At 40.4% G+C, this 15,798-nt stretch overlaps 1 protein-coding gene across 1 annotated transcript in view; it reads left to right on the plus strand.

Moving 5' to 3' along the window:
* The window catches only part of LOC145350707 (NADPH oxidase 3-like), a 136,577-nt gene extending 123,537 nt beyond the window's left edge, over nt 1–13,040 (plus strand). Inside the window, exons 13-14 of the mRNA XM_080199912.1 lie at nt 5,393–5,517; nt 12,914–13,040. Of these exons, the coding sequence (XP_080056038.1) occupies nt 5,393–5,517; nt 12,914–13,040 (252 nt within the window). The remainder of the gene's footprint in view (nt 1–5,392; nt 5,518–12,913) is intronic.
* Nucleotides 13,041–15,798: the final 2,758 nt, after the last annotated feature.

Below are 15,798 nucleotides of genomic sequence, written 5' to 3' on the forward strand. Positions count from 1 at the left end.
GACCAATGCATGCTGGGAGAGAAGAACTGGGCAGTCCAACTCTTCTCTGAAGTTACATCACATCGGCAGTATAATTATACAATTTTCAAAAGTAATTTTACATGCCCACTGACTCATACCAGTCAGAAATGAACCAATCATTAGTACAAGTGTTGCAAAGTTGGGCAGAGTAATTGTAGATCAGGAGGTAAGAAGTTAAAATTTGATGTTTGTAATATTGTAAAATTATAAAATTGTAAGATGCTAGGGGCAAAGCATTGCATGGTCCCATTAAAAGGTGGTGCTTTTTCAGTGCTTAGAGATTTAAAAATGTAGTACATAGAAAGCCCAAACTGAAACATTAGTATCAAAAGGCCAAGCAGCAGTTTTACCAAGACAACAAACAGGGTTTGAATTTTTTGAATTTAGCCAATTTGAGTCAGGCATCTAGGTAGCAAAAACCTACTAAATTTAAAACTGATGGTTTTGACAACGTAGGACGAATCCTACTCTGGGAAATACTGACATATGATCACAGGTATAAAAGACTGGGGCATTGGGACAAAGAGAAAAGAGCAATTGCTACCTGACAGAGCTAATAGCTCTGAGCTCTCAACTCTCTCTCTCTCACACAGAGCATCACTGGCTCTCATAGTTTCATCTATGTCTCAGAGAAAAAAACATCTAGATAGCAAAGGTACCAAAGAAGAGAGCAGTTCCAGACGGAAGAATCAACAGAGAAGGCCCAGAATATTCTGGAAGACACAAAACCTGGTTATAATGAGTAGGAATTGTATTTATTTGAACAGCATACCATTAGAATCTTGTTTTATTCAAGAATTAGTTAGAAGGATTTATTCAGTTTGTTAATAGTTTAATTAATTTGCTCACTGTTAGATAAATAAATTCTTACATGTTGATTTTACAGAGTGTGTCAGGGATTTATTCTTATTTAACCACAAGAAGTTGCTGAAGAGCAGGTCATACCACTTCACACACACTTTTTACAGATTATAGAGTGAGGTATTCCTCTTCGGATGTTTCGGTGTTAGTTCTCAGAATGGAGGGATCAACTTCTGCTTTTTAACACAAGTCAGTCATCAATAGTAAATGTCATTATCCTTGGCCAATTATTGTTATTCTCTGATAGCATGGGAACAACAAGTTCTAGCGGTTTCTGTCTGACTTTCCCGTGGCCACCTGGCCTAAACACCTATCTGGTATATACTTGGTCTATTCATTAGCTGTCTGATGTCTTTGTTCAATGAATGTCTCATTCACTAGCTGTCTGGTACTCATGCTGATAAGAGTTATGCTTCTATAAGTGTATTGTTATAAGGAATGTGGTTCACTTTACCGGTCTATTTTCCCATAATGCCTCAGAACTCTGCACCATTAGCCAAGCTGTATGTTTCTTCAATAACGTACTTTGCAGAAATACATGTTTAAATTCTCTAACTGTGATTATAAGTGTTTTGATGTAGATAGTACCTCTGTAAAATATCTATAAGGCAGTCTCTGATTCTTTTCTTAAGCTAATCTACTCTGTTCTAATTAATCTTAATTAGTGTTTTAAATCCCAGCGTATTTTGAAGTCCCCTAACAATAAGCACTATAGGAAGTACTGATAAAAGGATGGTCTGAGAGTATCATGGACATACCCATAGTCACAACAGCATACCTGGCATACTGAAATGAAGAGCCCAAGATGGCATCTTGTACAAAGGAAATAGAGTCATCATCCCTAAGGAGATGAATGAAGTGATGCTGAAGACCATCCATGCAAGCCATCAGGGAATTGAATCAACTCTGAGAAAGGCATGAGAAGTGCTCTATTAGCCAAGCATGAGCAATGAAATTAAAGCTTACATTGGCTAACGTGCTGTATACAATGAGTATCAAGCTAAACAAACTAGACTGCCTTTGACGACACATGAGATCCCAGACAGTCCACAGATATTGCTGGGGGTGAACTTTATCATTTTGACAGAAATTGATCATCTTGTTATGGTAGATTACTTTTCTAACTACTGGGAGTTAGACCAACTGTCTTCAATGATGATGAAATAGATAGTAAGATGCCTGAAAGCACCCTTCAATGGGTACAGCACCCCAGACATTATGATGAGTGACAATGGCCCTCAGTTCAAGAGTGAAGAATCACAATTCACAAAGGATTGGGAAATTTAACACATCACCTCTACGCTATACCCAGTCAAATGAAAAGGCTGAGATGGCAGTAAAAATGACTCATCAAGAAATCAAGCAAGTCTAGTACCATATATTCATGGCAATCCTTGAATGGGAAAACATTCAACTGAAGGCATGGAAAGTAGTTCAGTCCAAAAACTAATGTCATGCTGTATGCAAATTACACTTCAACAGCAAAAAAGCTACTGAAATTAGACATAGTAACAAATGTGAGTAAAAAGACCAAGGTGAAACTATAGAAAATCAAATTTTAGTTTGACAAGTCTCCCAAACCATTTCTAGAGCTCAGTAATGGAGAGCCAGGGTGCAATAGAGGCATGGGATAAAGTCGCTCATCAACAAGTTGAAATGCAAACCATCTATGCTCTCAACAGGAGTCAATCCACATGAAACTTGGCAAGTGTGTAGAGAGATTGTCACCTCAATCGTGTGCAGTGGAAGTGAACAACCAAATATACTGGCACAACAGCAGACATAGTCAAATAATCAGCGATAAAAATCCTTCACAGTACACAGCTGTTTGGCTTGCAGACTTTGTAAATTAGGGTATGCTTTTTGTTTTCAGATTTCATCTCAGAAGCACAATCCATATGAAGATTATTTGCATTTTTAACAGTGTCTGAACTGTTAAAACTGCATGTTCATACCATTTTTAATACATTGCAGATGGTGCTATATCACTTACCCAGTCCAGTTTAATATCCTTAATCCACAATATTTTCAAAAGGATGATACACCCTCTTTTGAAGATCTACTTTTCTCATTCCCCTACGCTTGGCTTTGTGAATTTTATTATATCCTCAGCTCAGAAAGCTGATGGCTGAATTTATCCCAGACTTCTATTGCATATGCAACTGATCCTTGGCCCATTCAAGCTGATTAAGATGAATCTGCCATCAATTTTCTCTCCATTTGAAGAATTAGTTGCCTCCATTGGAACGTTCTCAAAGTAGTGTGGTGTCATAATAATGAGAAAAAAACACTGAATTACATTCAGGAAAAACTGAACTTGTGAATTATTTATTTAAATGGACAACTTTTACATGGCTGAGGATGTAATTGCTTGAAGGTGTTACGTTGGGCAACAATGGAACCCCACTCTGTTTCTGATAAGGTACTTCTAAAGCATACAGAAATGAATTCCATTTCTGGTGGAGACAATGGGACATTATGGGAGATAACTGAAATCTCATCAAGAGATATAGGGCAGGATTTTCTGGCCACGCTCGCCCAAAAACTAGAAACTCCTGCCCAAGGATGTTTGTGTGGTTCGCTGCCGCCTGCCATGATTCTCATGGTGTGTGGGACAAGAAAATTCCCTCCATTTAGTGCGTGATGTCGATATTACTTTGTGGGTCTTGCCTTTCAGGAATATACAAAGACTGGGATAAAAGCCAGCTAATAAGCTGTCCCAGTTGTGTGTGTCTGTGTGAACCGGTGCTGAGATAACAGAAAATATGTGATACCAAAGAAGAAGTCAGCAGCAGCAACAACCATGCAAAATCTACTTTCAGGCATTTCTCTATCTTTCTGTGATTGTTGAAATAAGCCAAGTCACCAAAGACCACAGTTGAAATGGAAACAGGGAAGCTTCTTCTCCAAACTGCAGAACAGTAGAATCTCAAAATTGTCTATTCATCAACTTAAGTCAACATTACTGGAATCTCAAATCATAATGGCTGCAAAGCTCAATCATCTACTCCTCATGAGTCATGGAACCAGAGGAGGAAGCTCCACAAACATCCCTATCCATAATGATGGTGGAGCTCAGCATGTCAAGTGCAAAATATATTTATAACTTTCTTCAGCTGAAACTGCTGAATGGACGATCCATTGTGACATCCCCCGAGGGCCTCACTTTCACAGATGCCAGTTATCAACCAGTTTGAGTTACTCCATGAGACATCAAGAAATGGCTGAAGGAATTGAATACAGCAAATACTGAAGGCTTGTGCTCCAGAACTAGCCGTACCCTTCACCTTGCTGTCCCAGTCCAGCTACAAAAATAACAAATATCCACAAAAAATGGGACTAATCCAATATAATAGTACTGCCCTGACTGTCTATTCTCAATCATGAATCAAGTACTGAACGGTGTCAGTGAGACAGCCATCAAGCATCACTTGCACAGAAACAACCTGCTCACTGATGCTCAGCTTGGGTTCAACCATGGCCAAACTTCATTGCAGCTATGATTTAAACATGGATAAAAAAGCTGAAATCCAGAGGTGAGGTTAGAGTGACTGTCCTTTACAACAAGGCAATATTTAAGCAGGTATGGCATCAAGGAGCCCTGGCAAAACTGAAGTCAATGGAAGTCAAGGGGAAAAGTATTCAGTAATTGGAGTTCATATCTAGTACAAAGGAAGATGGTTGTGGTTTCATTTATTTCAGCCCCAGTGTCCTAAGTTCACCTACTTCATCAATGATCTTCCCTTAATTATAAAGTCAGAAGTGGGGATTTTCACTGTGATTTTCCAGCTACAGAAGTGGGCTGTACTAGCACGCAGCAAGACCTGGACAATCTTCAGGATTGGGCTGATAATTAGCAAGTAACATTCACACTACACAAGTGCCAGGCAATGACCAACCCCAACAAGAGAGAATCTAACTATCTGCCCTTGACATTCAATAACATCACCGTCATTAAATCCCCCACCATCCTGGGGACTACCATGAACCTGAAATTCAACTAGACCTGCTTATGGCTACAACACAAGGTCAGAGGCTGGAAATGGTGCAGCGAGTAACTTATCTTCTGACTTCCCAAAGCCTATCCACCATGTACAATGGAATAAGTGAAAAATGTAAAGGAATGCTCTCCATTTGCCTGGTTGAGTGCATCTCCAACAATACTCAAGAAAATTAACAATGGAACTTTCTTTCCTGCAGCACTACGGGTGCACCAACATCATATGGACTGAATGGTTCAAAAAGACAGCTCACCACACTTTCTCAAGGGCAATTATGGTGGTCAACAAATGCAAACCTTGCTAGCAACACTCTCAGCCCAGAAACAGTACTGATGGAACTGAGTTTATATTAATTCACTACGTACTACATAACAGTAAATTGTATTGCTTAGTGCTGTCTAAGCTGTTTTTTTGCCAATGAAAGAGTTAAATAGTTTGAGACTCAATTTGCAACATTAAAGACCTTTAGCAATTGCTCTGATGATAGACTGGCACTTGTTTTTCTGTAGGCTGCTCACATTGCCTTGCATTATGAAAAGAATGAAGATGTTATCACTGGACTGAAACAGAAGACTTTCTATGGCAGGCCAAATTGGAACAAGGAGTTCAAACGCATAGCTGAGCATCATCCTGGGTAAGGCATTTAATGCTTTAAATAGTGGTTGAGTCATCAGACATTAATGTATGTTTATAAAAGGTTTGGACTACAATCCATAATTTACCTTATAAGAAACAAATGATATTTGTGCCTCAAGGATCAGTGCTGGGCCCACTGTCATTTGTCATTTATATTAATGATTTGGATGAGAATATAGGAAGCATGGTTAGTAAATTTGCAGATGACACCAAGATTGGTGGCTTAGTGGACAGTGAAGAAAGTTATCTCCAATTGCAACAGAATCTTGATCAATTGGGCCAGTGGGCTGACGAATGGCAGATGGAGTTTAGACAAATGCGAAGTAATGCAATTTGGTAGATCGAACCAGGGCAGGACTTACTCAGTTAATGGTAGCGCACTGGGGAGAGTTACAGAACAAAGAGATCTAGAGGTACATGTTCATAGCTCCTTGAAAGTGGAGTCACAGATGGACAGAGTGGTGAAGAAGGCATTCGGCATGCTTGGTTTCATCGGTCAGAACATTGAATACCGGAGTTGGGACGTCTTATTGAAGTTGTACAAGACATTGGTAAGGCCACACTTGGAATACTCTGTGCAATTCTGGTCACCCTATTATAGAAAGGATATTGTTAAACTAGAAAGAGTGCAGAAAAGATTTACTAGGATGCTACCGGAATTTGATGGATTGAGTTATAAGGAGAGGCTGAATAGACTGGGACTTTTCTCTCTGGAGCATAGGAGGCTGAGGGGTGACCTTATAGAGGTCTATAAAATAATGAGAAGCAAAGACAAGGTAGATAGTTAATACCTTTTCCCAAAGGTAGGAGAATCTAAAACCAGAGGGCATGAGGTTTATGGTGAGAGATACAAAAATGTCAGAGAGGCAATTTTTTCTCACAGATGGTGGTGAGTGCCTGGAACAAGCTGCCAGAGGTAGTAGTAGAGGTGAGTACAATTTTATCTTTTAAAAAGCATTTAGATAGTTACATGGGTACGATGGGTATAAAGAGATAAGGGCCAAATGTGGGCAATTGGGATTAGCTTAGGGGTTTACAAAAAAAGGGTGGCAAGTTGGGCCGAAGGGCCTGTTTCCATGCTGTAAACCTCTATGATTCTATTTCAGAGAGTTTGGGGCTCAAAATTGGAGTAAAGTATTAACTAATCTGCACTGTTACCAGTCATGTGACATGAAACATATATACCCTTGCTAACTCCTGTGAGATCTCAGTCTTACTTAGCCAAACTGTCTGAAGCAGTGCTAAGTAGAGACTGCAGTTCCATTAGACGCAGAATGAAATAGAAAGTGTACACTGTTTGAGCTACAATGCAGTAACATGCTGCAATGAAGAGCACAATTGACTGAATGGGCCAACAGCACCACCAACATGCTTGATATTAGACTGCTAACTAACTTCTAGGAGGAGGCCACTGAGCTAGCTGGGAATGAGCAGACTGTGTTTGCACACAAGGTGAGCTAAGATTCTCCAAGGAAGCCAGTGAGGATGTCTCCAGTCTTCAGTTGACAGATGCACCACAGTGTGAGACATTGCTTTAATAAGGGAGCCTGCTTAGGCATCCAATAAATCTTTTCTCCATTCCAGCTATCAGAAAGAAATGGGAGTTCCAAACAAGGGAAACAGCCACCGAACCAGTTCCACTACCACCTCTGAGGTGGATGTCTCACAGGCCTCTGATGATTCATCTTCACAGCATTCATGTGCATACTCTATCAGTGCAGAGCCATTCACATCATGGGGTACACATTCTCTTAATCGGGGTCACAATCTGGTGAGCGCATCACAGACATGGGTCCACGTTTGGTGGAGGAGGTGACAGTTTACACCCCTGACACTTGGAGAACTGCTCAGACTCATGCATATGACACCCTCTGGACTCAGCCTTAAGAGAAATGCTAGAGATACAGGGGCAGGCAGGACGGACAACCGTCAGGGGAAGATGCCAGTAGCCATGTACTGGTTGCACTGGAAGTTGAAGGAATCCAAAGACATCTGTTTGCTGTTTTGACTCCAGCATGTGTGCACTTGGCTACCTCAGTGGAAAAGGTGGCAGCCACTTTGGAGACCCAGGTCTAGCAGAACACACAGTGGCTGTCCATCCAGTGCATTTGGATCTGCACTGTCTCTGTAGCCATGGTTGCTCAACCTTCTTCCAGCAGTTAGGCAGGTGCCATGAGGCACCCACTGGAATGGAGGAGCACCTTGTGGGATTCATCCCAGCATACTCCAATGATCTACTACTCTGATCAAATGATCCAGTGATCAGCCTACCCTCTCCAGTAACACCAATCCCTCCAGAAGGTGAAGCCGAAGAAGATGCGCCTACACCAGAACAGGAAACACCCTTAGCAGGCCAAGGCTGTCAAGGCCCCGAGCCATGATGTGGAGATGGCAGTGTTGGACTGGGGTGTAAACACAATAAGAAGTCTCACAACACCAGGTTAAAGTCCAACAGGTTTATTTGTAGCAAACACCACTAGCTTTCGGAACTGGCTGCTCCTTCATCAGGTGGGAGATCTCGAGCCACCAGAGTCATATGTCAAAATTATCGCAGTCAACTGGGCATAGCAGTCAGAAGGCTGACACCACCTCAACTGTGGATTTGGTACTGCACATAGGAAAAGAAAGATAAAGAAGTTTGAAGGCACACAGATGGCATGGGTGTACAACCATTCGATAAATTTTTGGAACTTGCAAACATACGCACAGTTTGGAATTGTCCTGGATTTTTATCTTGCTATTAGTTTCTTCTATGGTCAAGAATATTTAACAGTGTGGAATTTCGTCCTCCGTCAGGGTCCGATGATGTCCACCTATGGAGTCCCATCCGTCACATTATCAACTTATTGAATACTCAATAATCCCACATGTGCATGCTTAAGCAATGCATTAGTCATGAGCATGCAATCCATCACTTGCAGCTCAACATGTTCTGAATTCTGAAAATGATCCATGTACAGGGTGTTGTGAAGTCATTGCTGCTGTTGCCCTGACATGTGATGTGAACAGATGCAAAGATTGCTCAAGGGGATTTAAATAGGTTACGCGAGAGGAAAGGATCACTGTAGATGCAGTTTTAGTGTTGGAAGTGTGAAACAGTACACCATGCTTTAATCAATAGAAAAGTAGAGGCTTCCCTGCATATTTGGAGAATGCTGTTGTGGGCATGTCCAACCGTTCTGGCCACCCTTCATGCATTGTAATTTTGAGCTGATACGTAACTGATGGCAGCAAGTATGGAGGCAATGGGCAAGTTAGCCCATTGACAGCAAGAGAGATTAAGTGTAGGATTAAAGAGGTGTGTATGCAGTTGCCTTTGTCAGAAACTCACATGGACCTCACATGCCCATTTCATTATTAAAGATTGAAATAGACTCACATAAAGGGATTGCAATCAAAGTGCACCAAACCTCATTGCAAGCACCAGCTGATATCTATAAGACAATATGACATTGGAGCAGAAGCAGGCTATTCAGCCCATTAAGTCCACTCCATCATTCAATGATGGGGCAGATTTGATATGATAATCCTCAACTCCACTTACCCGCTTTATCCCCACAAAACTTGATTCCCTTACTGATTAAAAACCTGTCTATCTCACCCTTCAACATACCTAACAACCAAGCCTCTGCAAACCACAGCAGTAAAGAATTCCACAGATTCACTATTCTCCGAGAGAAGAAATTTCTCCTCATGTCTGTCTTAAATGAACACACCTTACTCTGAGATTATGCCCTCTGGTCCTAAACTCTCCCACAAGGGAAACCAACCTCTCAGTCTCTCACCATCAAGCCCTCTGAGAATCCTATAGGTCTCAATAAGGTCGCTTTTCATTTTTCTAAACTCCAATGAGTACAGTCCCAAGCTATGTAACCTCTTTTTATGAGAAAATCACTCCATACCCAGAATCAACCTAGTGAACAGTCAATGGACTGTCTCCAATGCCAGTCGAAAAGAGAACCAAAACTGTTCATTGTATTCCAAGTCTGGGCTAACTAGTACGTTGTATAATTTTAGCAAGACTTCCCTATTTTTATACACCATTCCCTTTGAAATAAAGGCCAATCTGTCATTTGCCTTCCCTATTATCTGCTGAATTTTTTTACTAGCTTTTTGTGAATTATACACGAGGGCCCCCAAATCCCTCTGTGCTGCAGCTTCTGCAGTCTTTCTCCATTTAAAGAATATTCAGTTCCTTTCTGCTGCCTACCAAAGTGCATAACTTCACATTTTCCCACATTATGTTCCATCTGCCAAGATTTTACTCACTCACTTAACTGATCTATATCCGTCAATAAACTCTATATCCAATCCTCACCACTTACATTCCCACCTATTTTTGTATCTTCTGCAAAACTTGGCAATAGTGCATTTCTTTCCCTCGTCCCAGTCATTAATATATATTGTAAATAATTATGGCTCCAATACCTGCGGCATTCCACTAGTTACAAGTTGCCATCCTGAAAATATTCCTCTAATCCCAACACTCTGTCTTCCATTATCTGGCCAATCCTCTATCCATCCTAATATACTATCCAAAAATTGGGCTCTTAGCTTATTAAGTAGCCTTTTGCGTGATACTTTATGGAATGCTTTTTGGAAATCCAAGTATAATACTTTATATTCCCTTTATCTATCCTGCTCGTTACCACCTCAAAGAAGAATTCAACTAAGTTTGTCAGACATAACTTACACTTCATGAAGCCATGCTGATTCTGTTTGACTATATTATGTATTTCTAAATGCTCTGGAAGTTTAGTCCCATTATAGAAAGGATAGAGACACATTGGAAAAAATGTAAAAAGGGTTCACAGGGATAAGTCTAGAATTAAAAGAACCTCCAAAGCAAGAGACTTTGAAGCTCTTTTTTCTAGAAAAAAGAGAAAGCTGAAGGGTGACCATATAGATGACTTTAAGATAATCAAAGGCCAGAATTCTTCAGCCATTCACCTTCCCACCCAGACCCCTTGTGTTCTTTCAGCGAAGTTCAAAACTAAATGTTGTAAATATTTGATAGTGACTAATAACTCCAATATTCAGGAGAAACACCTTTACCCAAATAAGGATTAAGTGACTAATAACTCCAATATTCAGGAGAAACACCTTTACCCAAATAAGGATTAAGAACATATAACATGTCACCACATGGGTTCTGATGAAGGGTCATTGGCCTGAAACCTTAATGTTGTTTCACTTTCCACAGATGCTGCCTGGACTGAATTAAATTGAATTGAGTTATTATTGTCACAAGTATTGGGATACAGTGAAAAGTATTGTTTCTTGTGTACTATACAGACAAAACATACCATTCATAGAGTACATAGGGGAGAAGAAAAGAATAGGGTGCAGAATTTAGTATTGCAGTTATTGATAAGGTGAAGAGAAAGATTAGCTTAATATGCGATAGGATCATTCAAAAGTCAGATGGCAACAGGGAAAAAGTGGTTTGTGACTGCTTGGTATTGCCAGCATTTTCTGTTTTTGCTTCGGATTGCCAAAACCCACTCACTTGATGAAGGAGAAATGCTCCGAAAATTTGTGATTCTAAATAAACCTGTTGGACTTTAACCTGATGTTGAGACTTTTTACTGTGTCCACCCCAGTCCAATGCCAGCATCTTCACATCAAAATCCACAGTATTCTATTTTACTCCACCACATGGAGTGGTTGAGGAACTTAGATGCATTTAAGGGGAAACTACATACGAACATAGGGCCTGATTCTACCATTGCGTTCCGCAACTTTTCTGGCAGGTCCGGTAGGGAGAATTGCTTGTCGGCCATTTTGCAGGATTCGCGCATGTGCCGGGAATGCATGCGCTTCTCCCAGAGCCGGAGAACAGTTGCATTGGAAACCGGCAGGAAGAGAGATAAGTCATTTGAATCTTTTTTTAAATGTAGCTTAAATATATTTTTCATGTTGTTATTGGGCCCAGCACGGAACTTGCCAGGCCTGATAGCATTTCCCACCCCACCACGAGTACTTCATTCCGACAGGGTTTAGAGTAGCTCCCCACATTCGGGGAACTAGTCGGACACCCTGCCAGAATGCAAGGAGGGCAGTCAGAGCCCCCTGGGGGGTGAGATGGCGGGGGTCAGGGCTGGCCCGGTTGTTGTGGAGGCTGTGATTGGGCCGTGGGGGGTGGGGGGGCAGCACTGTAATGGTCCTGGGCTGACCAGCGAATGGGGAGACTAACAGATCAGGACCACTGCGCATGCACGAGTTCTGAAGCTGACAGCCTTTGGCATGAATGGGCCTCACCCCCAGGTTTTTAATTATGTTCATGATTCTGACCTATGCAGTGCACAGAGTGGGGAGATTCAGGTCTAAAGCTGCACTGAAGAAACAGTTGTGAACTAAAACAGTTTTCCCACCAATTCAGCACTTTTGGGAGAATTGCCCCCATAGAGTCATGGAGGTGAGGGAGAAAGGAATAGAACTCAAGAACTTCTTCTTCCCTGTTGCCATCAGACTTTTGAATGCAAAGAATTAAGTTGATCTTTCTCTACACCCTAGCTATGACTGTAAAACACAATTCTGCACCCTCTCTTTTCCTTCTCGATTACAGAATGCTTTGTCTGTACAGCCCTCAAGCGACAATACTTTTCACTGTATAGTAATACACATGACAATTATAAATCAAATCAAATCAAAAGAAAGATATGCTCATCATTTTGGATAAAGTCAGGTGGGAGGAAGCTCATGTGAGACATAAATGCTAACATACATTAGTTGGGCCAAATGGCCTCTTTTTTCTGCTGTACACTTGATGTAATAGCAAAAAAAAAGAAATGATTGTTACTTCAAAGTTTTGAACAGCGAAAAATCTAAGTTTATTTCAACTTATACAATAAGTAGCTTACGTAATATGATATACTTTGCTTTATTCCCTCTTTGGTAACAATGACCCAGTATTAGCAGCCATACACTCCACCTGCAATGATATGTATCATCAGAAGTGTTAACACGAGTCGTCAGAAAAATAAATAGAACGTGATACATTCAGTCATACAATTCATTCACAGCATGTTTCCTGTACTGCAACTGAATTTCATTCAGTACTGACTACGTTCCCAAGTTTAATGTAGCTAAAAAAAAACAAATAATGTTCATTTGCATGACTACAGAAACCTAAATGATAACTGGTGCTATTTTGTATCAAACAAATTACTACATTCTGATGGCGGCTGTGTTCAATTATCTACTTATATACCTGTAATCCAATTATCTACTTATATACCTGTAATCCCATTATCTACTTGATTCCTTTTTGCAATTTTGTGCCAATGTTTCAACAGCCAACCTCCAATGGTATGAGCATAAAAAATAGCCAACAGCCTGGCAAGTACAAGATGCCTTGTTCTAAATTGTCTCTAACTTTGCATCTTCTACAGAGCCAATGTCGGTGTGTTCTTCTGTGGGCCCAAGGACCTTTCAAGCATTCTTCATTCAATGTGTAATAGTTACTCATCTGCTGATCCCCAAGGTGTTCAGTTCCACTACAACAAAGAGAATATCTAATCTTGATGCAACTTTTACACTGTGATTATGCTCAAGATGGAGTTTCGGGATTGTGGTGGAGATTGGGTGGGTGGGGGCAGGGGGGATTCGGATGTAACATAAACAGTTTGATCATTTTACTCCGGTAGTTCTATAATTTGAAACATCAGATAACAAAATTAACAATATGTAATTGTTATTTAGAAATATAACATGTGTTCTTCTTTATATTTTTTACTCAGCTTATTAAAATGAAAACACCTGTATACAAATGAGCATGCAATAATTATATCTCATGCCTGATTACATTATATAAATTAGCCATGGGATATTATTCTTTTTTCCTGAAATGTTAATACTGTTTTTAATTTAGAAACATTCTGTTGATGTTAGAGTTCATACCTGACTTTATATTATTCCAATAATGCCAGACGTCATTGATACACATGAGATATAGCGGCTGCTCTATGTCTACAAGTACTGCCCCAGCACTGCAATGATATAATAGGGGATGTCCTCCACATAAGTCATAGAGTTATTACGGAAATAGAAGAGGGCAATTAGACCTATCTAGGAAACTGCGCAATTCGTAGGGCAATCTAGTCAGTCTTATTTCCCTGTTCAATCCCCATAACCCTGTGAGTTTATTTCCCACAATTGCCTATCCAATTTCCTTTTCAAATCATTTCCACTCCCACTGCTCTTGTAGGCAGTGAGTTCATCACCACTTGCTGAGCAAAATAATTCTTTCTCACGAATCTCCTCCCCTATATACTTGTCCAAAACATTAATCTGTGTCTCTAAGCCCTTGTTCAATCAGCTGATGGGAGCAGTTGTTTTTCGTCTATTTTATCTAAGCCTGTCATAATCTTGTACACTTCAATCAAACGTACCCGTAATCTCCTTTGCTCCAGGTAGAACAACCCCAGCTTCACCAACCTAGCCTTGTAGCTAAATTCTCTCATCCCTAGAGCCACTCTGAAACCAATCTCCTCAGTATCTGCTCAAAGACCTTCACATTCTTCCTAAAGCAGGGTGATCAGAATTGGATGCAATATTCTATTTGTGGCTTGACCAAAGCTTTATAAAAGTTCATCATAACTTGCTTCCTTTTATACACAATATTTCTTGTTAAGCCCTAGATCACATATATTTTGCTCACTACTCTCCAACATGACTTGCCACCTTCAAAGATCAATTCATTTGGACCCCCCAGATCCTTATATATGACATATTCTTTAGAACTATGCCATTAACTTTGTATTGTCTCTTCCTTTCCCTTCTGCTAAAATGAATTACCTCACAATCTCTGTATTAAATACCATCTATCACTCGTCTAACCATTTTGCTAGTCTACCTATGTCCATTCAGGTTCTCCATAATTAACTCAAGCCTCCAAATGCCTGAGATGTATCAACCAGAATCACAGAATTGTTATGGTGTAGAAAGAGGTCATTCTGTCATCATGGCTGCACTGACTCTACAAATGAGCATTATAACTTACTGCCCTTCCTTTTTCCCTGTATCCCTGCACATTGTTTCTATTTAAATAATTATCTAATACACTCTTGAATGCCTATATTGAATTTGCTCCTGCACGCTTCCAGGCAGTACATTCCAAACCCAAACAACTTGTTGTGTGAAAAAGTTTTTCTCCCATCACATTTGCTTCTTTTGGAACTGACTTTAAATCTGTGCCTTCTTGTTCTCGATCCTTTTACAAACATGAACAGTTTCTCCCTATCTACTCTGTCGAGTCCCGTCATGACTTTGATCATTTCTATCAATTATCCTATTAGCCCTTTTCTCTCCATAGGGAACAGTCCCAACCCTTCCAATTTCTCCTCACGACTGAATTTTCTCCTCACGACCGAAGTATCTCGTCCCTGGAACCACTCTTGTAAAATAAATAAAATAAATGACCAGATTGTAATTTAGCTGACAAATCAATCTATACATTTTAATGTGTATGGCTGTATTAAAAATTATTGTATCACGAGCATATATAGCTTGCGTCATAGTTAACACAAAGGAAGATGGTTGTGCTTGTTGGAGGTTAATCAGCCCAGTCCCAGGATATCAGTACAGAACTTTCTCACAGTAGTGTTGCTTCATCAATAACCTTCCCTCCATCATTGGGTTAGAAATGGGGGTGTTTGCTGATGATTGCACAATGTTCTGTTTCATTTGTGATTTCTCAGATAATGAAGCAGTCCATGCCTGTACGCAGCAAGACCTAGATAGGCTTGGGTTGATAGCTGGCGAGTAACATTCATGCCATAGAAGTGTCAGGCACTGACCATTTATTTAAAATTCAACCACCTTCACTTGTCATTCAATTGGATTAGATCTGCCATCATCAACATCTTGGGAGCACCATTAACCAGAAATTTAACCAAACCAGTTCTATAAATGCTGTGACTACAACAGTAGGTTAGAGGTTAGATATTCTGTGGTAAGTCACTCTCCTGAATTCTCAAAGCCAGTGCACCATCTACAAGGCACAAGCCAATAGTGTGTTGTAATACCTACCTGAATGGGTTGAGCTGCAACAACACTCAGGAACTCAGCAACATCCAGCACAATGTAACCAACTTGACTGGCAACTCATCCACCATCTTAAACATTCAATCCTTCCACTACCGACACACGGTGTCAGCCAGGTGTACTGTCTAGGTTTTGGAAATACTGCCTGATTAACTGACTTGCCATAGTTATGTGACTGCCATGATGCATTCTGACTAGGGAGGCAAACATTTTGAGAGGAGTTCAAGATGAA

Source organism: Carcharhinus amblyrhynchos, chromosome 12 (genome assembly GCF_965287045.1).
Source record: "Carcharhinus amblyrhynchos chromosome 12, sCarAmb.v2.hapA, whole genome shotgun sequence".
NCBI classification, from domain to species: domain Eukaryota; kingdom Metazoa; phylum Chordata; class Chondrichthyes; order Carcharhiniformes; family Carcharhinidae; genus Carcharhinus; species Carcharhinus amblyrhynchos.